Here is a 26,300-nt window from a genome sequence, read left to right on the forward strand (position 1 = left end):
GTGCGTGTGTATGAGATCCTGAAATCTTTTGCAAAGTCTCTGTTCTCCACATCTGGGGCCCTCCTCTCTGCCAGAGAGCAGTGTGCTATAGAATAAGCTGGGGAGAGAGGCCAGAAGACAAATTGATCTCCTTTCTTATAAGGGCAAACAGCAAAAGATTTTTAATGTACCAGAGTCCCCCCATCAGAAGAAAAAGTGGAGCAAGATGAGTCACAAAGAGGGAGACTGATCCTTGAAAAAGCAGTGTGACTGGCAACAGTGGGAACAAGGTATGTGAAAGAAGCTGGAAGAGCAGCACGTGCAGACGTCTTCTGAAGTGTCCATCAGGTAGGACAAAGGAGACGGATGGGTGGGAGGTAAATCTGTGTTTAGAGCAGGGTGCCCTTTGTGTGTTCTTGACTTTTCCTTCTTCTTGACAGCTTTGATTCCGGGCTGGGAAAATTGCCTGTTGATCAGTAATCCCAGAAAGAAGAAATAATCAGAGGGAGAATATCTAATTTAAGATATATTATTTCTGAGTCAGACAGAGAAACAAAAATCCCATAAGATTTCCTTATATGTAGAATCTAAAAGACAAAATAAAACAGAAACAAACTCATAGACAAAGAGAATATTATGATGGTTGTCTGATGGGATGGGGGTTTGGGTGGATGGGTGAAAGAGGAGAAAGGATTAAGATGTACAAGTTATCAGTTATAAAAATAGTCACGGAGAGGTAAAATATAACAGAGAATATAGTTAATAATATTATAAAATTATATTAATAATACTATTGTAATAACTTTCTTGTGTCAGACAAGTACTAGATTTATCAGGGTGATCACTTCATAAGTTATATAAATGTCTAATCACTATGTTGTACATTTGAAACTAAGATAATATTTTATGTCAACTGTAATTGAAATTTTTTTAATTATAAAAAGAAAACTGAGCCTCCCTTATTCTTTTATCCTCCCCCCCAAAAAAGCATTTTTTGACATTTTTGGGAATTATAACCCATTTGAGAATCTAATGAAAGCTAAAGAACACCTGCTTCAAAGAAATGAAAATATGTACAAAAATACACATTTGGACTGAAAGTTAATGTTTTGGTAAATGCTCTTTTGATGACAAAATAAACCAACAAATAAAATTAATTTTAAAAAGCCCTGGCCGGGTGCTCTGTTGGTTAGAACATCATCCTGTATGCCAAGATTGTGGGTTCCATCTTTGGTCAGGGCACATACAAGGATCAACCAATGAGTGCATAAATAAGTGCGACAACAAATTGGTGGTTCTCTGTCCCTCTCTCTCTCTCTCTTTCTCTTTCTTCCTTTCTCTCTCTAGTATCAATACATAAAAATTTTAAAACAACAAAAAATATTTTATTTCTGGGTTTTTGAGGTTTGAATGTAGTAGATGCACAATTGTGGAATCAGGAACATGATAGGATGACAATTATAATAAAAATAAATAATTTGAATTTGTATAACACCTCAAAGGTAATGAAATGCGTTCACCTATGTGATCATACTTCAAATCTGATGCAGCTTGTGGTGTTAGCACTGCACTTCTGATCTACGTGTTATGGGGCCTGTCTGTCCTGCAATCACTTTGCTCCGTTACTGAGTTAACTTTCTAGGAGGAGCCAAGATACAAATTAGCCTTCCTCGTCTCTACTGTATATTATCTGTGTTTCAGGAATTCTTGAGATTAGTTACAAATAAGAAGCAAGAAACACTGGTAACTCTCGGTCTTATTGCCCAAAGAGCTTTCTTTGAACAGTGTCAGGACTCCAGCCACCGTGGCAGAGCCTGTTTCCACAGTCCCTCTGGGTAATGCACCTTAGGAGGTATCACCAGGCATAAAGCAAGTTATCAACATAAGTGTGATTCTCTGGATGTAAGGAATGTCACTTATTCAGTGTGCCCTTCCAATTATTCTGTCCTCTAACAAATTTGCTTCAGTAGTGTCTTGGCTGATTAGCTTGGTTGGTTTGAGTATCGTCCTCATATGCAAAACACTGTGGGTTCGATTTTCTGCCAGGCACATACAGGAACAGATTGATGTTTCTCTCTCTCTCTCTCTTCCTCTCTCTCTATAAATAAATTAAGAAACAAAAACAAAAAACAACTTTGCTTCAGTAGAAAGGTGGAGAGTCTGGGCCTCTGTGTGAATCAGCATGATGGGGATGTGCTCAGACCTCTGGGACTTCTGGCCCTTTCTAAACAAACCTTTAGGCTCACCATGAAAGATTGTTAGTCCTGGAAACTAGGCCCTTTCCTTCAAAAAGCAGAAGATAGAAATAGGATCCAAGAAACTGAACAAAGAAAATGATCCAAGGTTCCATACTCTGGTGAGCACGGGAAGATTTCTGATTCTACCCTTATCTTCAGAATACATGTTGAAGACAGATACGCAAGTATCGTCTGTCCCCCTGTAAGACCTTAGAGAAGACACAGGCAGAGTCTGCTCATCTGTTCTTTCCAATTCATGGTATTTTTGTTGATGAAATTTGGTTTCAGCATTCTGGTTCCCATGGTTCTTTCGGTTTCTGACACAAACTCTTCTTAACACTATGGATCTTGTCCATTTGAATGACAAGTACATATAAAGAGAAAGTTGTCTAAGGAACATTGGGGTTGTAATTAAAGGACTGGAGTGTGGAACCTTAGTCTGCCATTTACTTGCTGGTTTTATTTTTTAACCTGGCTAATTCAGAACTTCCTGTCTTAATCACATAATACCTGGCATATTGTAGTTGTTTAGTATATATTTATTGGATCTGAAAATAGGAGGGACATCTTGTTTTCAGAATGATGGAGTGAAGTAATTCTGAAATGCTTTAGATCTGAGCAGTTCTGTATTATGCTTGCAACTTAACATGTTCATTAGAGGTTTTTGTTTGTTTGTTTTTGTTTCTTTTGCTAGATAGCTCATGGGTAAGAATGAAAGGGAGAGGAGAAGGCTGAGTGACAGAGCTGTAAAGCAGAGTCTCAGCCTGGGGGCTGCTGTCACCATACATGTTAAGCCCCTCACTTTAAGTTTTTGCGCCCTCTTCCCAATAGTCCATATCTATGAATAACTGCCTTAACCCCGTGTGGCACCATCTAGGAAGGTCAGTCACTTGTCTATAAAAAGAACATGGCTGGTAGATTCACTTGCATTAATTGATATGCAAGTGGTAAGTTAGTGGGTGAGGCTAGCATTGCAGATTTAATCACACCTTCAACAGCACCAGATGTTATACAGAGGTCAATCAAAGAATTTCTCTCAACACATAGGCAGTGTATAAGAGTATGAATCTAATTTTTCCAGTTTTATTTGTAGTTATATTTTGTAAGAATAGTTTCTTCTGAACACTCATGAGTAAATGGCTGATTATGTCTGGAAACAAAATGTGTTAACCGGACAGAAATGTCACTAGTGACAGCTGTGTTATTGTTGCAGATAGAACTATCTTTGGGTGTAAAACAGGTGTAGCGATGCAATGTGTCATTGTGTTTGCATTGTGAGCTTGTATAAGAGGTTGAAGAGTTAATATTACTATTTAGTTCAATTCTAATTATAATTATTAACTTCTATCATCGCCAGACTATACATTTGCAAGGATTTGGGGTGAATTTCACCTCCCATTCCACTCTCATCCTCTTCCTCTCTGTATCTCATTCTTCATTGTGCTATTCCCCCTGCTAGATTTTCAACTCACGAGAGGGGATAACCTTTTAAATATGCTAACAGAAAGTCAGAAGCAAGTGGGTAAAAATAAGGAATAACAATCACAAGTGAAGCAATATTATTTTTAATTAGATTCCTGCCTGAAGAGCTTTGGCACTGTAAATATGTATAAACTGTAGGTAAGCTGTGCACATATTTCCCAACTCTTAACTATAATGATCAGAATAAACAATTTCACAACTTCACTCTATTCTTAATTCCAGTGTCCAGAATTTCATAATATGTGGCACTTAAGTGAGAACTACAGAATCAGCCAACTATTTATTCATTGTCTCAATTAGTGTTGTATAAAAAGGAAATATTTTGTGTAAAAAATAAGTGACATGCGCCTGACCTGGCGGTGGCACAGTGGATAGAGCATCGGACTGGGATGCGGAGGACCCAGGTTTGAGACCCCGAGGTCGCCAGCTTGAGCACGGGCTTATCTGGTTTGAGCAAGGCTCATCAGCTTGGACCCAAGGTCGCTGGCTCAAGCAAGGGGTTACTCAGTCTGCTGTAGACCCACAGTCAAGGCACATATGAGAAAGCAATCAATGAACAACTAAGGTGCCACAACGAAAAACTGATGATTGATGCTTCTAATCTCTCTCCGTTCCTGTTTGCCTGTCCCTATCTATCCCTCTCTCTGACTCTCTCTCTGTCTCTGTAAAAAAAAAAAAAAAGGTTACATGCAGCTAAAGAAAATTAGACTTGCATAGGGGCTACAGAGGAGGTAGATCTTTCCCTTGTGACCCATGGGCACAACTGCTCAGACTGGTGTTGTGCACCTGTCATTGAGCATTGGAGCAGGAGCCTTGGGTAGGAAGGGAACCTTTAAAGATACTTTGATAAACAATGGCATGGAAGGATAAGGCATATGGGATTATGTTTTATGTACTTAAGAATTTAACAGTCCAGGTAAGAGAAGAAGCAGTAGCCAATATATATATATTTAAATCTAATTCTTCTATTTTACATACTTTTTTCTTTATTTATTTTAGAGAGAGGAGAAAGACAGAGAAAGAGAGAGAGAGAGGGAGAGAGAGAAAGGGGAGAGCAGGAAGCATCAACTGCCATATGTGCCTTGACCAGGCAAGCTCAGGGTTTCAAACTGGCAACCTCAGTGTTCCAGATCAGGAACCGTGCCACCACAGGTCAGGCTACTTTTTTTCTTAAAAACAAGAAAACAAAAACAAAACACAGTGAGAAACTGTCTGGATATAATTGAAGGAGACAGAGTATTGGTCATATTGTACAGAAATATTGGTCAGGAACATTCTTTTAATAGATGGGTTAGAATCTAACCCACTGGAAGAATCATCCTAGGTTTTGGAATTAATCCATACTGTTTTTCAGCATGACACAGAATAGGCAGGCAAAGTCATGTGGTAATTGAAATACTAATTACAGGAAGAAAAATGATATAGAGAAGAATATTGTTATAAGTGCATATGAGCATCTTCTGGTAGAAGTTCTTTGGTAGGCTTTGTGAGGTAAATTGGTTTCCTATATAGAATTTCATGGATATATGGGTATGCCTGGTGCATATACCTTAAAATATTTAGATTTATTTGGCATATTCCATATGCCTAGACCAACTGTAATCTTTAGAAAGAACTGATTATACAAACAGCAGGAAAACAATTTATACATTTATTTATATACCACACTATACCTTTATTTCCTTGTTTCAGCATCTAGTTTCATTGGGAGTCTAGGTGTTATTAAGACTAACCTCTTTAGGCTCTGGGCGGGTAGCTAAGTGGGTAAAGCATCAACTAGGTGCACTGAGGTCACGAATTTGATTCCAGTCAGGGCATGTAGAAGAAGCAATCACTGAGTACACAACAAAAAATGGAACAACTAAGAACAATGAGTTGATGCTTCTCTTTCTTCCCCCACGTCCATCTCTCTTCCTTTTTCTCTTTCTCAAATCAATGGAAGAAAAAAAAAAGACTAACCCTTTTAAACTATCAATGCACAAATAAAACCAATATTGAGAATGTTTTTTTTAGGAAATACTATAAAAGGGCATATTGTATCCAAAGATGGGTGTTCTGTAATAAACGTGTTCTGTCTAGGTGCAGGGGTATAAACACGGATATGAGACCCCAGGTCTAGGCATGTTGGCCATTTGCCTAAGGTTGAGAGTGGCCACTGTGTGCAGCTGTGTGTGCGGATACATGTGCACGCTGGGCTTTAAACGACTTCCTTCAGTTTGTGTCGGGGCGTGTGGTTTGGACCTGGGCAGAGGTCACAAGCTTGAGCTAGTTGCTGCTGACTGATCTCGCACTTGCACTATGGTCAGACAGTTTGCTCGCAGGACCTACTCCTCAGGGAGCCGAACTCATTACACTGGCTGCTCCCTGAATGAAAATAATTACATTTGATAATGTGCTGAAAAGGAAGTAAGAGGAAAGAAAAACAAGGAGAATGGCAGTGAGGAATTTTCCAATAGCTCCTGAATTCTTCTGGGTGAATGTATTTTATTTTTAAAACCTTCTTCATTTCACTCTCTCCAGGCTGTTTGTTGCCCTATTATTGGCACTTTTCCTTCCATGTGGTCTTATGGAATTGTAGAAACTTTCTCGATCTCTTTCACCTTGCCTTTTTGGTTTACAAACTAAATAATAAAACTTTGCTGTTTTATTATTCATGGACTTCACCAATTCCTTGCTATGTACAAACCCATGGATAAGAAGTTACTTCTCATCTCTGCAATTTTTCTCCTTCAGGCTAATCCTCTGTTTACTTGGGCTTCTGACCAGTCACACACCTGTCTGTTTCCAAGTTGTAAAAACAATTTTTAACTCTCAACCTCCATACATGCTCACGGAAAGCCAGGAATAGTGAAAGGGGGCTTGGCTGGAGCTGGCAGTTTTCTTTACATATGTGTTTCAAGCACTACAAGACTCTGCCTCAGTAGATGGCATTATGGTTATTAGTATCAACAATAAAACACAATATGTATTGTAATATGGCTAATGTAACACATGTACAATATAGTGTATCATATAAACTACAATTCTAATTTTCAAATTTTACCTTGTTATCAAATCACTACAAGAGTAGATCACATATATAGGACTACCTAGACAGTGGAAAATCACTTTATTTTGTTTCAGATCAATTATAAATAGAATTAAATAAGTAGGCATTGCTGATCATAGAGCCAGGGGAGACTCTTGTTAACGAAAATAAACTTTGTAAATATGTGGAAGGGTGGTAACTCCCAGTTCTCTTCAGAAAGAAAGACCCAGAATTTTGGAGGTGTCATTTCAAATATATACTTATTGTATGGAATTAAAAGTGATTCACATAAAGAATCTCTGTAGTGACTGTAATGTACTTGAAGAAGAACTAGGAATTGGACAAATGGAGAAGGATGAGCTGAGAGAAAAAAAGTTATAATATATAGTTTTGCATTTTTACTTTTGAATCATATGATTATATTTTCTTTCTGAGTGAGAGAAGAAGAGAAAGAGAAAATGGCTTGATACTAACACTCCTTTTAATCTATATACTGATAAGAATGAATGTCTGTGTTTATCTACTCATAATGGGCCAGGGCGACTTGAAGCTCTGAGAGCTGCAGGATTAAATAGCTCTTATTGATAAATGCTGTCTGTTCATTGGTTGTGCAGTGGGAGAATGTTTCAGAGAACGAAAGAAAATTTACAACTCATCTTTCTTGACATCTGCCAACTATTCACTGTCTTCATTCACTTTCTATAAAACAGAAATGAAATGAAATACAGGGCGGTACAAAAGTAAGTTTATAGTTGTGACTATATAAAGCATTGCTTTTTCTTGTCTTATTATGTATTAATTATTGCATTATTTTCCGTACAAACAAGTGCTCAGACTGGTGCTGTGAACCTGTACTTAACACGAGCAGGAGTCTTGGGTAGGAGGAGAGCCTTCAGAAATACTTTCAGAAGCAATGGCATGAAAGGATAAGATCCAATGAGGGTTGTGCTTGTATATAAAAGAAAAATGCCAGGAAAAGAATAAAGTTCATCCAGCCTGAATATTAAGTGGACGGACAGAGATGAATGTAGGGCTCGGAAAGTTCCAGGTAGCCATTTACTAAATATCTAGTGATCTGTGGGTGTGTTTTAAAGTTTTCTGTGTGCTGCATTTTATTTTTTTTCAGAACGACTTGATCCTTGGAAATTCTTCTCAGCCGTGCTCTGTTCATCCTCTGTGGATCAAGCATAGAGGTGGACAACTGTGTGGCAATGGGAGATGAGAGGGGCATGACACGAATGCTACTGGAATGCAGTCTCAGTGACAAGTTGTGTAGTAAGTATAGATATCTATGTTCTGAGCTTAGGATAATGAAGACTGAGGTCTGGATAGATCCAAGGAGGAGGATATTTTGATTTGCAGCAGGAATGAAGACAGTATTGGTAAAGAAGTGGACACTAGAGGCTATTTAAAAACTTTTTTTATTCATTGATTGATTTTTGAGAGAGAGGAAGGGGAGAAAGAGAGAGAGAAACAATGATTTGTTGTTCCACTCATTTATGCATTCATTGGCTGATTCTTATATGTGCCCTGAATGTGATCAAACCCACAACCTTGACATATGGAGACAGCACTGTAAGCAACTGAGCTACTCAGCCAGGGCAAGGTCATTGTTTTTGAAAGGTGGTAAGTACCAGTCAGAGAGCGAGATGATGCATTCTTTATCTTAGTAGGAAAAATAAGAGAAGAGGCACAGAATCTTTTTGGGCTAAGAAAGAGTATTGGCATTTTTAAAATTTGTAATATATATATATATTTTTAGTGAGAAAGACAGAGAGAGGGACAGATAGGAAGGAGAGAGATGAGAAGCATCAATTCTTTGTTGTCACACCATATTGTTCATTGATTGCTTTCTCATATATGTCTTTTCTGGAGGGTTACATCTGAGCCAGTGACTCCTTGCTCAAGCCAGCGACCTTGGGCTCAAGCCAGTGACCATCGGGTCATGTCTATGATCCCATCCTCAACCCAGTGGCCTCACACTCAAGCTGTTGAGCTCATACTGCCAATTTTTGATTAGAGCGATGCCCCAATAGGGTTTCTATTGAGTGGAAGTAGAGTGGAAGATAAAAGAGATGAACACTTCAAGTATAATGAGCTGAGGACTTGTGGGTAGGGGAACTTGGTAAATATCGGGTCATCTTCTTTACTCTCTTCTCTTCCTGTTTAATTTCCTACCCAGTTGTCTCGCAGCAGCAGAATGAAATCATCATCATCCCAGCCCTTCTTGTTGGCATCTTCCTCATCATTCTTGGGGTCATCCTGTGGCTTTTTATCAGAGGAAAAAGAGCTCAACAACAGTCTCCTGGACGCCAAGGTAAAGCTCAAACTGGGGCTGGACAGAGGCTCAGGGAAGATGGTGATTGCAGAAAAATAAAACCCAAGTCTAAGTTGGTCCGTGTATAGAGGTCTAGGTCCCTGTAATAGAAGAGGAGACATATATCCCCTCCTGTGGAGTAGAAATAGGGATGAGCTCTTTTTTAGGAAGTAGAGAACTCATGAGTAGAAACTCCCTATATGCTTGTTAGGTGAAATCTGAGTAAGCAAAGAGTCCTCATGTGACCTCTGTTGTCCTCTATGTCTTATTGCATTATCAAATCCTTGGCCATCTGAATCTCTAAGGATCCGGGAGAAAGACCTAGCTGGTAAAGCCGAAGGCTTTGTTATCACCTTTGAAGGATGACATCTTACTTTATAATTCATTCCAGCCTTACTCTTTGCCCCTGGAATACATGACGAAAAGGGCTAGCTTTCATTATAGCCTTTGAAGTGTTCAGTAGGAGATTACACACTGTTCTGGAGTATCACTGAGCATGTAATGAAAGACAATTAGCTAGCACATGAAACCAAGACTAAAGACAAAAAAAATAACTTGCCAGTAATATTAAACATTATAGTGGCTGATCCCTAATCTCTCTCTAAATCTTATCCCAATTCTTCTATAGTTCATAGTTGTAGAAAATTTCTCAAAGAAACTGTTTAAACTCACTCTCACCATTACTTGTCACATTCTCTTTTGAATGTACTAAAATAAGGTCTTTAACCCCACCACTCCACCGAAACAACTCTTCCCAAGATCACCAATGACAGCTATGTGGAGTCTTCATCATTTTTGACCTGTCAAAACATTTGAATCAATTTTGTAGTTCTTGAAACACTTTTTTCCCCTTAAAAATCTCTAGTCACTTTCTAAATGATCTCATTTTGAGTTTATAGATTCAAATGCTTTCTCTATTCTAATTATAGTCCTTCTTAAACTCCAGATTCTTATATTAAACCACCTACTTTGCAGTTGGGACCTAATATATATCTCATATGCAATATGTCCAAAACAAAGGTACTGAAATTCCCTCACAAGCATCCTCTGCCAAGAGTCTTCTTGATCTTAGTAAAAGGCAAACCTAGTTTTCTATATGTTCAATCTAAGATATTAAAGATGTCCTTGAGTCCTCTCTCATTATTTAAATCCAATCCGTAGCAAATCCTGTTACCTTACCTGTAAATTAAACTCATACCACTCTCACCACTTATAGATCATTGTAATACATTTCTACCTGGTTTCTTTACTTCTGCCCCTATTGCTTTATGGTGTGTTTGTGTCAGATAGTAGAATGATTCTTTTAAAGTGTAATTCAGTCCTGTCAGTTCTCTGCTTGAAACTCCCCAGTAGCTTCTCCTCTTAGAATGAAAAACGGCAAAAGTCTTTCAATAGCCTTACATAATCTGGGCTTTCTCTGGCTTCCTCGCTTATAATTCTCCAGTTATTCCACTTGATACCAGCTGCACTGACTTCATTAGTCTTCCTCAAATATGCCAAGCATGCTTCTTCTTCAATATTGTACTTTTGTACTTCCTGTTCCTTGTGTCTATAATACCCTCCTGATACCATATGGTTTACTTTCTAATTGCTTTCAAGTATTTCTCAAATGTCATCAGAAAGGCCTTTCCTGACCTTCAAACATGAAATAGTATCATTAATGCTTCTTATTCCCGTTTTCCTCCATAACATTCATCACCTGGTATAGTATTATCTGTTTACTTTCTCCTACTACTAGAAAGTAACCATCATAAAAATCTTGACTTGGCCCATTCCCAACACCTAGAACAGTACTTGGCATGTAGAAGGTGATATCTGTTGAGTAAACTGATAAATTAATGAATGAATGGAGGCATAATACAAAGAATGAGTGTCTTTATTTCAATAGAGAAAAGTTGGCTAAAGAAGGAAGAACATACCAGAAGAGTTTTGAATGAAACTCTACGAAATGTGGAATAATTTGACCATGGGGACAATTTGAAGGAGAGAGAATAAGCATAGCTTAGAGTTGAATAGTTATCCATACCTCCCTGATATCTTTAGGAGCCATTTGATAGACTTAAATGACAGTCCCCACTGGCAGTTACCACCACCTGTGGGCATCTGTGGTTTTAATACCTATTTAGGAACTTCCTCAATTGTCTCCATATTATATTTACACTGAACTTTGATCCTGAGAGACAAAGAAAGAAAATGCCATTACCACTTTCCAGAGATCATCTTGAGGTGTCTTAGCAGTAATGAAATTATTATAAAAATTCTGCAAGGTTGGTATTAATGCTGGTTCACAGAGAAGCACCAGAAGATACCCCACAGTGGCTGGAAAAAAATTGTTAAACGAACTTCCTTGAAAGTTTGTTCCAAGTTCTGCTTTCTTGGAGTCTGGAGGGTAGGAAAAAGCTCGTTGGCATCATCTCTTTGTTCTAGGCAATGCCTCTGTGCCTCCACCAAGGAGCCAAAATGATGAAGCAGGAGGACATGGAGGAAGTATGCTTGTGCCACTTAAGGAGACATCAGTGGAAAGCCTTCTACAAACTTCCACACATGCCCTGGCTAACCTGCAGGTGCCCCGGGAGCAACTCTCTGAAGTTCTGGAACAGATCTACAATGGTAGTTGTGGGGCCATCTATCGAACCAAGATGTATACTGGGGACCCTGCTGAGTCCAAGAGTATTGTCCTCAAGGCTTTAAAAGGTAAAAATAGTTAGACTTCTCTTTCCCTTTTTATTTTTCCAGTGTGAGCTCCCCCCAACAGTAAACACTAACCAGCTTTGCAGATATTAACATGTTAATCGCCCCTGGCCAGTTTGCTCAGAGGTAGAGCATCAGTTTGGTGTGTGGATGTCCAGGATTCCATTTCTGGTCAGAGCACACAGGAGAAGTGACCATTTTCTTCTCCACCCCTCCCCCCTTTTTCTTTCTCTCTTCCTTCCTACAGCCATGGCTCAATTGGTTCAAGCACATTTGCCCTGGGTGCTGAGGATGGCTCTATGGAGCTTCCACCTCAGGCGCTAAAAATAGCTTGGTTGCAAGCATGGTCCCAGACAGGCAGAGCATCAGCTTTAGATGGGGGTTGCCAGGTGGATCCTGGTAGGGATGCATGCGGGAGTCTGTCTATTTCTCCTTTTCTCACTGGGAAAAGAAGGAAAACAAAAAGCAAAAAAAGAAAACAAAAATACATGTTAATCAATAGCTAGTTGTGATCACAGTAGTGTGCAGAATAAAAAATGATTAGAAAGTAAAAATTCAAGACAGCAATGTTCTTCTTGGAGTCTTTCCTTAACTCAACCTTGCCTATCAAGTCTGTTCAAATTGATTTTTCCATATTGGCTATTACTTTGATTAGGATATTGAGGATGATTTTTCATTTTTCGTCACTATAGTATTTGATATTTTTTCCCTGACATTATATTTGTTTCTTTGTTTGTTTAGTTATTTTATTTTTCTAATACTCATGATATGGGACAGTGATGGTGGATAGAACAAGGGTAGGATAAAGCAAGGTTGTTAATCAAAAGACCTAGATTATGGTAACATATTAATATGAACAAAATAGTTGCCTATTTGGGCAGATGAAAGACTACCTAGTTGAAAGACCTATACTTTCATGTTACCATTGACATAAAAGATCACTGAGGATCATCTTCTAAGTGGTTCCCTTTTTGTTTACTTTTTGTCTATATTCATTTCCCTTTAGAGCTTTGAGAATTAGCTGAGGTTGTATTCTTCCCATTTCATCCAAGAAGCTCTCACTCTTCACTGCCCATGGCTCTTCTGTTCTCCACAGAACCAGCTGGGCTCCATGAGGTACGGGATTTCTTAGGACGAATCCAATTCTATCAGTACCTGGGGAAGCACCAGAACCTGGTACAGCTAGAAGGCTGCTGCACAGGAGGAGAGCCGCTCTATATGGTGTTGGAGGATGTGGCCCAGGGGGACCTGCTCAGCTTTCTCTGGACCTGTCGCCGGGTGAGCAGTAGGGTAGAGGTGTTAGAAAAGAAAGCTTTTACCTGTCTGATTAACTGTTCACGTGTCAGTTAGCCTGGAAAAAGACAAAGTAGAGAGACATTATGATAGCATAACAGAGCAATTGAGTATCACCATCCAAGATAACTTTTTATGATGATAGCAATGTTTTATACCTGCACTGTCCAATATGGTAGCCACTAATCACAAGTGTCCGTGGAACACTTGAAATATGGCTGAAGTGACTGAGAAACTGAATTTTTAGTGTTACTGTATTTTCTTTTAAAGATTGTATTTATTCATCTTAGAGAGGGGAGAGAAAAAGGGAAAGAGAGAGAGAGAGAGAGAAGGGAAAAAGGGGCAGAAAATATCAACTCCCAAACATGCCTTGATCAAGTAAGACTCGAGTTTCGAACCAGCAACCTCAGCATTCCAGGTTGATGCTTTACCCACTGTGCCACCACAGGCAGTTTTATTTTCTTTTAAAGTAATATACATTTAAATAGCCATGTATTTAAATGTCTACAATGTCAGGCAGTGCAGATTTAGAGCACGACTTCAGGTTCCACCTCCTCCCAGCTATATGGATTTGGGCAAGTCACCTCTCTGAGCCTGAGTTTTCTGAATCTGTAAAATGGGAGTAATAATAAATTATTATTAACATTAAAAGAAAATATATATGTAAAAAAAAGCAGTGATTGGGCCCTGGCCAGATAGCTTGGTTGGTTGGAGCATCATCCCAAAGCACAGAGGTTGACGGTTCAATCCATGGTCAGGGCACAAAGAGGAAATGATTGATGTTCTTGTCTCTCTCTCTTCCTTCCTCTCTCTTCACTAAAATCAATAAAAAACAAACAAACAAAAAGACCCATAGCGAATACTCAAAATGGTAGCTGTTATAATGATAATTACTGACAACATAACTATTTAGTACTGTTTACAATTTTGTTGTTATTGTTAAGTGTGTTTTCCATTCTGTAACATGACCTTATTATGCCAGGGCTGAGCTGAGTAAAAACTCAACTTTTAAGTTTTGGTACTTCAAACGCATATTTAAAAACACTTAATTTCCAAGCATTGGCCAAGTAGTCAGTTGGTTGGAGTGTCGTCCCATGGCCCAGAGTTGTGAGTCAGGGTGCGTGCATGAATCAATCAGTAAATGCACAAATAGGTGGAGCAGCAAATTGATTTCTTTCTCTCTCTATATATTTCTCTCCTTTCCTCTCTCTCTAAAATCAATAAATAAACTATTAAAATTAAAAAAATTGATTTCCAGACTAAACTGCAAATTCTTTTTCTTACAATTTTTCTACTTCTCTATATATTCCTCTTTCTGAAGTTCTGCATGTTTCCTTAGTTCTTTAATTGCCAGTGAATAAGTTCAGTACTAAACAAGCCTCCTCAATATAATGATTATTCTACTACTAAATGTGTCCCCAAAAGGGACCCTGTTGACATCTTTCATCCAGTGATAGAACAATGTGCAAGTCTCCAGACATTTTAAATCTTTTAAAGAGTTTATTCTCTAACTTGTTCTGTGCTCTAACCTCATTAGATTCTTTTTTTATTTCAAAATTATGCTTCTCTATTTTTAGATCACCTTTGCATACTTTTCTCATGACACCAAACTTCTCCCTTCTCTTCTTTGTATAGTCAACGCCCTCTCATCCTTTAGATCTCATCAAATGCTTCCTTGTTCCTCAACTGCATCAGCCCTCTTTCTCTCACCATCATATGTGGTTCTTTACATTTCCTTCATGGCGCTTATAGATATGTAATTACATATTTTATATGATTATTTGATTCTGAGTCATGCTGTAAAATCCAGAAGGCAACAAACATGTTTATTTTGCTCACTTTTATATTATGTGCTCTTAGGATGGAATCTGACACACAGTAGGCACTCAATAAAAATATGTTGAGCAAAAATATGCTTAGTCTCTCCCCCCTCTCACACACACACTACCTACCCCAAGAAAATTGATGCTTTATCCAGTAACTAAAGCATTATACTTATCTTTCTTACCTGCTATTCTGTTCTTGCTTAATTCTTCTATTTATCTACATCCTTTATTATTTTTTCCAGTCCAATAAATCATTGTATTTCTCTGCATATCTGAGAATCTCTAGTATTAGTCTGTTGTTGAATCTTACCATTCTATGTTGTTGTGTCTATTTCTGAGCTTTGATATCAGCATTTATTACTGCCTGTGAGTTATTTATAATAATTAAGATTTGAAAGCAGTCCAACCAAGTATCTATGAATAGATAAGAAGATAAAAAAATCTGTGATACATCTACACAATGAAATACTACTTTGCAAAAAAGAAAGAAAGAGAGAGAGAGAGAGAAAGAAAGAAAAAAAAGAAAGAAGAAAGAGAGAAAGAAAGAAATTTATCTTTTGCCACAGCATGAATGGACCTGGAAAGTATTATGCTAAGTGAAATAAGCCAGGCAGAGAAAGAAAAATACCACATGATTTCACTTATATGTGGAATCTAATGAACAAAATGAACTAACAAGATAGAAACAGACTCATAGATACAGAGAGAACAGACTGACAGCTGTCTGAGGGAATGGGGTTGAGGACTGGGTAAAAATGAAGGGATTAAGCAAAAAATAAAACAAAGAAACAAAAAACCCCTTCATAGATACAAACAGCAGCATGATGATTACCAGACAAAAAGAGAGATGGGGAGAGAAAAAGAGGGTAAAGGGGAATAAATGGTGATGGAAGGAAACATGACTTTGTGTGGCAAACACACAATACAATATGCAGATGATGTGTTATAGAATTGTACACCTGAAACCTATATAATTTTATTATCCAATAACAAAAAAATATCTCTGCCTGAATTTTTTTTCAAATATGTTCATGTCATTTTGACATAATACTTTTTACTCTGTCTCTTCAGGATGTGATGACCATGGATGGCCTTCTCTATGACCTCACAGAAAAACAAGTATACCACATTGCAAAGCAGGTTCTCTTGGCTTTGGTAAGCTGGGCAAAATGACAATAAACAGTGGGGATTTTTCTTGTTAGCCTGCTATTCAGTGTCATTTTTTTCATACTGATATTCCCAAACAGGTTATATATTATAAAGAAAATAAGATGGAAATTAGAAAGCAGTAACTCACGCACTGATAAAAATTATTTTCAGTTCTTTCTTTATGAAATCATTTCAATAATATATTACAGGATTGGTCATTCTGGGTAGAAAGTAGTCAACTAGGGTTTTTAGAAGGAACAGGAAGGGTTTTAAAAGGTTTCTCAGTCTTAAAGTGAAAAATCAGGGCTGAGAACTATTGGTCCATTTGCTTGATACTCTTACTTCCCCACATGTACTAATATTAATAGATGTACAGGAGCAACTAGAGAAGCAAGTTGGGAGACAACATGAGAAGATAGGCAGAATGGGCAAAGGGATGCAGAACCAGAAGGAAGTACAACATTTTATACCTGAAACACAAGAAACAATAGTCAAGAGCATATTTGGTTGGAGACTTGCTTTGACATGAAATGTGACAAAAAATAAATGCTTTAAAAAGAAGGGACTAGTGGAAGAAAGGAATAAGAAGGGGCAAAAGTGAGATAATTCCTTTATTTTAAACCAACTTAAAAAGGCAGGAGAAAGAACTCAGGGTTTAAGAGAAAAAAATTACCTTTACCAGTACTCAGGAAACTTAGATGCCTATTTCTATGAAATTTTTTTATAATCAGGACTCTGTGAAGCTACTACTATAAGTATATTATGTATCTTGCCATCTGGAGGTGTGAATTGTACCAGGGATCTAAATGGAGTAAGGGAAAGCTTAGAAAAAAGAAGTAGTGAGGTGAGAAAAGAGCAGGAGTTAGAGTTAGAGTTCCCACAGGCAAGGGAGAAAGCACGTCTCATTAATGAATATTACCTCTGGTGTCTGGAGGACCTAGTTGGTATGTTTCCTTGATAGAGTTAGGGTGTCAGCATACAGCCTACCTTGTTTGTATTCTGAACCCCGATTGTAGAAGTGCTCCATTGGGATGCATTGATCTCATGGATGCATTCATCAGGGCCCTAGATTACCTGTTACAAAACAATATCATGTTATTTTTTCTTACTTTTCATAACCTCAAAGTCACTGCATTCTTTAATTCTTCTCATTACAGTAGAATTTTTTTATACTAGAAAATTGCTAGTCACTGTTTTATTCATCACTAATGATTAGAAATTACCCTTTATCTTTCACTTTCCTCATACCATCTTGTTTAGTAAATATAGACATCCATGTTTTTCCCTTTGGTCATGTATAGCTTTCCAACTTCTCCATATACCTTGAATAGCTTGGTTTCAGGGAAATGATTCCAGCAAAGTAATGTCATTCAGGTGCAATGGTTCTCAAATGCCCTTGTTGGCTGCTCTAAAATTATTTTGATTACTTCTTAAAAATTTATACTGATGTAACTCCAATATATTTAATAATAAAAATTATTAATGATAAAAAAGTAAATCTGGGGTGGAAATCTTATGTTTTTAAAAGCTCTCAGGCAATTCTGACTTTCAGTTTGGCTTAAAGAATTATTAATAGAATTTGTAGTATATCCTATGAATCAGAATACCTGGTTCTGGTCACTACCACTGAATACCTGTGTGGCCTTGTGCAATCATTTAGTTTATCTAAAAGATACTTTCTTAACTTACTTCATCTAGTTATTTTAGGGACAAAATGAAATGATATAAAACTTCATATTAATGATTTATTATGATACTCAATTTTTCTATGTATATAATACTTAGTTTTGAGGACTGCCACTAGAAACTTGAAACCTACTCCGTTTTCCAGTTTCTAGCTGGATCCTATGTAAGGGAAAGGTGAAAGCAGGCAGGGGGCAGGGCTTGACACACAGTAGGTGGTCAGACATTCCAAACCCAATATAAATGTGATTTGGATTAATTACCCAGTTTTGTAATCCTAAGCATTTTTATACCTGAAAACAAGATATTCTAGTTTAGAACATGGTTGGTTGGAGACTTGCAAAATGTCCGATTCATTATTATGTCTTAGAAGTGATATGTCAATATTGAGACTTGTTTGAAGTAGCAAATGTCCTTGTCTTTTTGGTGATTCCTTAGCCCTGCTTCTCCTTGAATGTGATCCAAGCTGTGGCCTCAGACAGCTGATCTATCTTTAATCTTACACTGACAGGAATTTCTTCAGGAGAAACATCTGTTCCATGGCGATGTGGCAGCCAGAAATGTTCTGATCCAATGTGACCTTACTGCTAAGCTCTGTGGACTGGGTCTGGCTTATGAAGTCCACACTCAAGGGACAATCTCCTCTCCTCACACCGTACCTCTCAAGTGGCTTGCTCCAGAACGGCTTCTGCTGAGGCCAGCTGGCATCAAAGGGGACATGTACGTCTTGTTCCTGCCCTTTGGATTTCTTTGCTTCCTGATCCAAGTGTCCTCTAGTCCCTAACCACAACCAAATCTGTTGTCAGTTACATAAAAGTGAAATCTCCACTTACAAGTCAGACAAGCTGTCACGCAGAAGTGTGTTGTATGTGACAGAGCTCAGATTTGGCATCTGGCTGCAGTCCTTTTGAGAGCCTTTAGAAGTGTTCCTTCTGTATTAGATTAGTATCCTTAATTAGGGAAGCAAAAGAAAAATGAAAACATTATTCACACTGATATCAGAGGACTTAGTCTAGTAAAGTCCCTTTTATTTGAAAGAGGTGGGTCCCCTTATCCCTGGTCGGCAAACTGCGGCTCACGAGCCACATGCGGCTGTTTGGCCCCTTGAGGGTGGCTCTTCCACAAAATACCACATGAGGGCGCTACCTCAATAAGGAATGTATCTACCTATATAGTTTAAGTTTATAAAATTTGGCTCTCAAAAGAAATTTCAATCATTTTCTGTTGATATTTGGCTCTGTTGACTAATGAGTTTGCCGACCACTGCCCTTAATAATCAAAAGTTCAGTTAAACCAGAAATTATTAAAATAAAAAGGAATACATAAACCTCAAATAATTTATTTTAACTTAAAACATATAAATGGATATTCATTTATTCATCTTTTGGAGGAGGGCCAAGGCCTTTTTATTTATTTTTATGAAGGTGGGCCTGCTAAAGGATGTTTTATGTTGTTTCCTGTATGAATATCCATAGTGAATTATTTTTGAGTTTCAGTTTGTGATGCCTCTTTTTTTTTTTTTTTTTTTTTTTTTTTGTATTTTTCTGAAGCTGGAAATGGGGAGAGACAGTCAGACAGACTCCCGCATGCGCCCGACCTGGATCCACCCGGCACGCCCACCAGGGGTGACGCTCTGCCCACCAGGGGGCGATGCTCTGCCCCTCCGGGGCGTCGCTCTGTTGTGACCAGAGCCACTGTAGCGCCTGGGGCAGAGGCCAAGGAGCCATCCCCAGCGCCCGGGCCATCTTTGCTCCAATGGAGCCTTGGGTGCAGGAGGGGAAGAGAGAGACAGAGAGGAAGGAGAGGGGAAGGGGTGGAGAAGCAAATGGCCGCTTCTCCTGTGTGCTCTGGCCGGGAATCAAACCCAGGACTTCTGCACACCAGGCCGACGCTCTACCACTGAGCCAACTGGCCAGGGCGAGATGCCTCTTAAGTAAAGTTAGAAACTTGAAAACAGTGAAGCAATTTGATTGCATTTATTTTTCCTAATTTTTTGCAGTTGTGCCACTCACACAATTTGATACCACTTTCTATTTAGCAGCTTATTATTATAGACTATTTTCAAAGCATTCAACTTACTTTTCAGGGAGAAAATACTTTTATTTTTTTGCATTTATATTTAATCAGCTTTCACAATATTTTATTTTTCTTATCAAGTAAGAGGCAGGGAGGCGGAGAGATAGATTCCTGCATGTGCCCCAACCAGAATCTAGGGATCTACCCAGCAACCCCATCTGGGGCTGATGCTCTGCCCATCTGGGGCCACTGCTCTGTTAATTGGCAATTGAGTTATTTTAGTGCCTGAGGTGAGGCCATGGAGCCATCCGCAGTGCCCAGGGCCAACTTGCTCATTTGAGCTTTGGCTGCAGGAGAGGAAGAGAGAGAGAAAGAAGGGGAAGAGGGAGGGGTGGAGAAGCAGATGATTGCTTCTCCTGTGTGCCCTGACTAGGAATTGAACCCGGGACTTCTACACACCAGGCTGATGGTCTACTGCTGAGCCACTCGGCCAGGGACTGCATAATATTTTATTGATCACATAATTACATTTGCACACATGATTGGCATAAACAGGACCATAAAAACTCATAATTGACTTTTGGCAAACATATAACTCAACTGCTTAGAGAAGAACATAGGTGTAACAAAGACTATTTTACTAGCCATGAATGTTATGAGCAGGGGAGAAAATTTAGAATGTCAGTTAATATAGCAAGTCAATTAAGAGACTTCTGTTGCTGCTTTGCTGATAACCTGTTTAACAATAGAGGTCTGGGAATAATAAGCTTAGCTTGGAAATAGTGCTCATTTAATGTTGATATTATATATACAATAGAATAGTAAAATATACATCTCATATTGTTTAGGGAAATATGTTTTACAATTATATATAAAGTTTGTTCTGTTAATATTTTTCCTAAGTTTGGGCAATGAAATTTACTAAAGAAATAGATAAATTATAACCTCCACTTGGCCTTGTGCTAAGAATAGAGGCTGGAATTTCAGTAGGGAGGAATGGAAAGGATGAAAAATACGCAGAGGGAAACTTCTCTGTGATCGTGTGAATGTGTTTGTGTTTGCATAAATACACATCCATAACAGTAAATGTCCAGTAATATGAAATATATAAAAAAGAGACATAAGTCCAGTTCTCAAAAGGATTAGACTCTAAGAAGATAGGGTAGAAATGTCTTAAAGTGGCACTATTACTTGGCTTATTTTATCAGATATCTTCTGTTCTTCATTGCCTTCTTTATAAAGTTCAACCTGAAGGCCTCTCAATATTTGAGTTCTCTTTAAGAAAGGCAGAAACAGAAATTAAGTAAGTGATTTTGTTTCTTTTCTAGCTGGTCCTTTGGGATCCTGCTTTATGAGATGGTGACTTTAGGTATGTATCTGTATGTTTACTTGAGTGATGGATGGCATATGCTATGAGAAGGGGTTTCCATACAATCTCTGAAATCTGAACTGGGCTGACATGAAATCCTTCTGCTCCTTTTAACTTTTTTTTTTTCTTTTCCTCAACACTTGACCAATTCTTAAGGATGTTTTAGAATCCGAGGGAAAATTCCCAGAGTGATCTTGCATAAACATAAAATGTTGTTTTCAGATTTATTAATCCATTTGGTAGAGAAACTGTAGCACCTTCCCACATTTGGGGAGTGAATGCAGGTGCTGTTCTTCACTTTGCTTATTTTACTACTTTCCCAAAGACTCAATGAACGGTTTCTTAAATTACCGGTTTTTTCCCCCAAACATCTATTCCCCCCCACAAATTTCTCTGAACTATATCTTTACTTGATCACGAGGGATCAACTATATTGTGTCTAGTATTTTTTCCTCTGGCTTATATTTTCTTACCTTTTGCAGGCAATTAGCCCAGGTGGGTGGAGAGTAGTGTTAATTATTGTTCTTATTCACAGAGGACCTCTCGTTTTTTTATATACCAACAGGGGCACCACCATATCCTGAAGTCCCTCCTATCAGCATTGTACAGTATCTCCAAAGAGGGAAGATCATGGCGCGGCCCAGTAGTTGCACACAAACCATGTAAGTAGTTTTTATGGCCTGCTCTTCTCTCATTTGAAATCTTTTTGTTATTTTTGCTCCCTATCAATCATGCCCTTTTCAGAGATGATCGCCATCTGCCCTTTATGTGCTAATGTAAATCCCTATGCCAAATGTATGCAGTAAAACACATCTGCTTCTGTCAACATATACATACACAGATACATACTGTGACACACATATACACACACAATGTTGAGGCAACCACTGAGAATTGTTAGAAATCTAAATTTGATAAAGCTTAGTTGTTCTAGATATTTCTAAAATACAGTAGTTAAGAAGCAGATCAAATCCAATGCAAGTAAAGTAGTGTTTTATTTGTCTAAATGTCAGTTTTATTTGTCTTAGAGACTGCCAGCCTCAGTTCTAACACAGCTGCCATAAAAACCCTTGCTCTAGAGCAGTGGTAGTCAACCTGGTCCCTACCGCCCACTCGTGGGCGTTCCAGCTTTCATGGTGGGTGGTAGTGGAGCAATCAATGTATAAATAAAAAGATAGATTTAACTATAGTAAGTTGTTTTATAAAGATTTATTCTGCCAAACAGTGAAAGTCTGACATAAAGTACTTGGTAAGTAATTATTATTATATGCTTTAACTTGCTGTAACTCTGCTTTATAAATTTTATAAAGTAAAGTTACTTCTCTACTTTATAAATCACCATTACTGTGGGAACAGTGGGCGGTTAGAAAATTTTACTACTAACAGAGATACAAAAGTGGGTGATAGGTATAAAAAGGTTGACTACCCCTGCTCTAGAGGTTTTCACCAGCGCTTACTTAGTATTTAACTTTTTAAAATTACTGACTCTCTGTTTCCAGCTCCAAGCACATTAGAAGCCAACCAGGAAAAGAGGGTAGGAAGAAACTGGAAAGTCAGAAGAGGGATCCAATATTGTCAGCAGAATGGAACAGCTGGTGAACCAATGTAGATGCAAAAAATGGAAAAATTAAAAATTACACTCAGAATTTTATAGCCAATAAAGTACAAAAAGGGATGGTCACAGAACATAAGAAAAGGTTAAATTATTTATAAGAAAGCAGGAGAGAATATACTATATTAACATACATTTCTATTAAAATTGTTGCTATTTTATAAAATTTTCACCTTTTAGTGGGTAAATTTCCAGCACGGTTGCCCTATAATAAACATTTACTGTTATCAAGAAGATTATAAATATTAACTCTCATAACTGTAAATACACACACAGTATCATGATACTGGCTGGGTATACTAGAATAAAATTGTTGACAAATATTTCTTGCAGGCTTTCTATGTATAAAATGCTGTCTTTGTTCCTGGGGGAGACACTTAACTGATAAAGTAGCTAATCTTAACATTGAATGAGGAGCTATCTGAAACATGAATATCACCATAAAATATGAATAAGCAGAATGGTTAAAAGCTCACATTCACCTGGCCTGTGGTGGTGCAGTGGATAGAGCATTGGCCTGGAGTGCCGAGGTCACTGGTTTGAGGTCGTGGGCTTGCCCAGTTAAGGCACACATGAGAAGCAATCAATAAACAACTAAAGTGAAGCAACTATGAGCTGAAACTTCTCATTCTCCTTCACTCCTCTCTCTATAAAATCAGTAAGTAAAAACTTAAAAAACAAAACAAAACTCAGATTCATCTCAGAGTCAAAAAGGCATCTGCTCAGTTCTGGACCTGGCACTTTATTATATATTGTTTACTTATCTTAAAATAGGTACAATGGTCCTACCTCAAAGTTATTGTGAAGCTAGAATAAAAGAATACATGTTAAGTTCCACTGCCATGCCTTACATAGTAAGTTCTTGGCAAATGTTAGCAATATTATTAAAGTAGCATCTTTTACACACTCTCACGGTACATTAATGCGTGTGGAAAAAACAGCTGGGGGGGGCACTGAGGCTTATAAGGGAAGGTTTCACAGAATTGAGATTTAAAACCAACCGATAGAAAATGGTGATCATGGAGAGGATATTCAAGGACTTAGGCACAGCGTAAGAAAGACAGTTGTGTGTTAATAACCACATTGAGGACATAGCAAGACACTGCGTTGGCTGGAGGAGAGGGCTTCAGTTAGGGAAGGCTCGTGTGGTAGAGAAGCTGGGAGGCAGGAGGTCAACTTCATATGGAAGGTAATGGGAAACCACCGTAGGTTGTTCAGCAGGGATGGGACATGATGAAAGTGTTGGAAAACAGACAGCATTATACATTCTCTAAACTGGATAGAAGAAAAGATAGATGAAAGGTTGTGAGTAATTTTATCTAGATTAAAGCAATTTCCTGAAGAAGGTAAATTATAAAAAGGAGAAATTACCTGGATTAATGGAAGGAAAAACCTAATTACATTATCCAAAATTAATATGAATAATATTAGTCCATAACTTCTCATATATAGTTTTTATAATTAAATATTTTTTCAATTATAGTTGACATACAATATTTTGTTTCAGGTGTACAACATAGTGATTTGACATTTATGTAACTTATGGAGTGATCACCTCAATAAGTTTAGTATCTGATAACCACATATGGTTATTACAATATTATTGACTATATTCCCTATACTGTGCCATAACTAATTTCCCCAGCTGTAAAATACCTTTTACTGGTAGGTAAGTTGGTTAGTAACATCTAGAGGTGAGAACACATCTTCTGAAAGAGATTTCAGAAACAGAATGGAGAAAAAAAAAAAGACTGTTCTGTCAAATTGAGTGTACCCTGAGAGATCTTCAAATATCCTACTATAAAAAGGGTTCTAGCCTGACCTGTGGTGGCGCAGTGGATAAAGCGTCAACCTGGAAATGCTGAGGTTGCCGGTTCAAAACCCTGGGCTTGCCTGGTCAAGGCACATATGGGAGTTGATGCTTTCTGCTCCTCCCCCCTTCTCTCTCTCTCTCTCTTTCCCTCTCTATAATAAATAAAATAAAAAAAGGGTTCTATTGAGAAGATGATATTAAGAAATTTAATATTAAGAGGATGAGATGAATATTCATCTCTGAGAAGAATATAAGACAGGACAATGAGAAATAGATTAAAGAATTGCAGGTTTTTTTGTTAAGGTTTGTAAGGCGAGGAGATATGTTCCATATACATTTGCCTTATCAAGAAAGTCATTTTCTCTTGTTTCCCTTTCAGGTATAGTCTTATGAAGGCCTGCTGGCGCTGGAAAGAGGACAGCCGCCCCTCACTTAGAGAGTTACTCTCGCGCCTAGAAACTGCCGCTCAAGGGGCAGATGACAAAACTGTGTTGCAAGTACCAGAGTTGGTGGTTCCTGAACTGTATGCAACTGTGGCAGGCATCAACGTGGACAGCCTCTCCCACAGCTACAGCATCCTTTGAAGATCCTAGAGAAAGAAACATTTTGGGTGATCAATACTCTTGGAAAGAATTTCTCTAAGAACAGAGGATGGACTTTCTAGGGGGACATAAAGGGAGAAGTGGGACACAAACCTGGATCTTTCTCTATACATTCCCCTATACATATGTGAAATGATGATGGGTGGGACTCTCCACACCACGTGCCCCTGAGGTTAAGAAATACAGTTTCATTTATGTTGTCCCAATCTGAAAGACTCAGGGTAGAAGTGGTAGACAGTGTCACTGCAAAGAGGTTTTAGAAATCTGCAATTGGGGGGGGTGGGCACATGGCACAAGTAAGTTGGTCTCTCCCACCACAGGCTAGCTTCTCCTGAAGTATACTTCTATCTAGACTATTATAAGGTCCAGAGAAATTCAAATCAAATGAGAAAATAGAAATCCAAAAAAGAAGTTGATGAGAAAAATAATTAAAAGTTCTATTTGCTCAGGGATGTAGATGTGGACAAAGGATATCCTTCAAAGAGAAGGTGGAGGAAAGAGGTGAAGTTTCTCAGTAATGGTCTCTTCATTCAGGGCTGGAAGAGAACCATGAAGGAAAATTTCTGAGTTTCCCCTGGGTATAGGTTAGAAAAAGATGGTCCCCTTTTATTTAAGGCCGAGACAGGCAAACCCTGTTGGCATTATTTTTAACTAGATGCTAGAGGAGTCATTTTATCATTAAGAACATTCAACATGTATTTTTCATCAGGCTAGCTTTCTGGTCCTAAAGACTAAAGAGATTGAGTCTAGAGAGTCATTTAGGCTTATGAAAAATATAGTGTGTGTTTAATAAATAGGAAAGGGGGAAACCAAGCAAGAATGCTTAGTAGGCCAGAAGTTCTTTAACAAGACCTGGTAAAGGATATAATTTGAGACAGAAAGATGGTAGCTCTTGATTTTCAATCATCCATTGATGTACTGTGAAACTTATCTCATTGAGTTAATATTTATTGAGTAAAAGTGGCCTTTTCAGGTAAACAGCTGCCAAAATCTCTATATCAGGGAGGATAAAAGTAAATAAGTAGAAGTTAATGTCAATAGAATAATTTAAGACATAATCCACATTATCAGGAAAAGGTAAAATGGGCATAAAACTTACCTCACAGGGTTGTTGTGAGGACTGAATAATAGTATGTATTTATACAGAATTTGGCACATAATATATGCTCAATAAATGTTAGTTCCTTTTCTTTTCCTCTTCCT

At 38.1% G+C, this 26,300-nt stretch overlaps 1 protein-coding gene across 1 annotated transcript; it reads left to right on the forward strand.

Annotated features, from left to right (window-relative positions):
* Positions 1-26,300, forward strand: STYK1 (serine/threonine/tyrosine kinase 1). The gene is made up of 10 exons (XM_066355639.1): positions 1-327; positions 7,853-8,001; positions 8,909-9,043; positions 11,471-11,737; positions 12,831-13,012; positions 15,925-16,008; positions 18,197-18,405; positions 21,030-21,070; positions 21,636-21,732; positions 24,875-26,300. The coding sequence occupies exons 2-10, from the start codon at positions 7,938-7,940 to the stop codon at positions 25,077-25,079; spliced, it is 1,284 nt and encodes a 427-aa protein (XP_066211736.1). The 5' UTR covers positions 1-327; positions 7,853-7,937; the 3' UTR covers positions 25,080-26,300.

Source organism: Saccopteryx leptura, chromosome 1, assembly GCF_036850995.1.
Source record: "Saccopteryx leptura isolate mSacLep1 chromosome 1, mSacLep1_pri_phased_curated, whole genome shotgun sequence".
Lineage (NCBI taxonomy): Eukaryota > Metazoa > Chordata > Mammalia > Chiroptera > Emballonuridae > Saccopteryx > Saccopteryx leptura.

What these genes read in the sequence shown, in the direction of transcription:
- STYK1 (XM_066355639.1), top strand. Translation starts at nt 7,938, where the DNA reads ATGGGAGATGAGAGGGGCATGACACGAATGCTACTGGAATGCAGTCTC. An exon ending in TCTCAGTGACAAGTTGTGTA is followed by an intron (nt 8,002 to 8,908) that starts GTAAGTATAGAT and finishes TTTCCTACCCAG; the next exon opens with TTGTCTCGCAGCAGCAGAAT. An exon ending in AGCAGGTTCTCTTGGCTTTG is followed by an intron (nt 16,009 to 18,196) that starts GTAAGCTGGGCA and finishes TTACACTGACAG; the next exon opens with GAATTTCTTCAGGAGAAACA.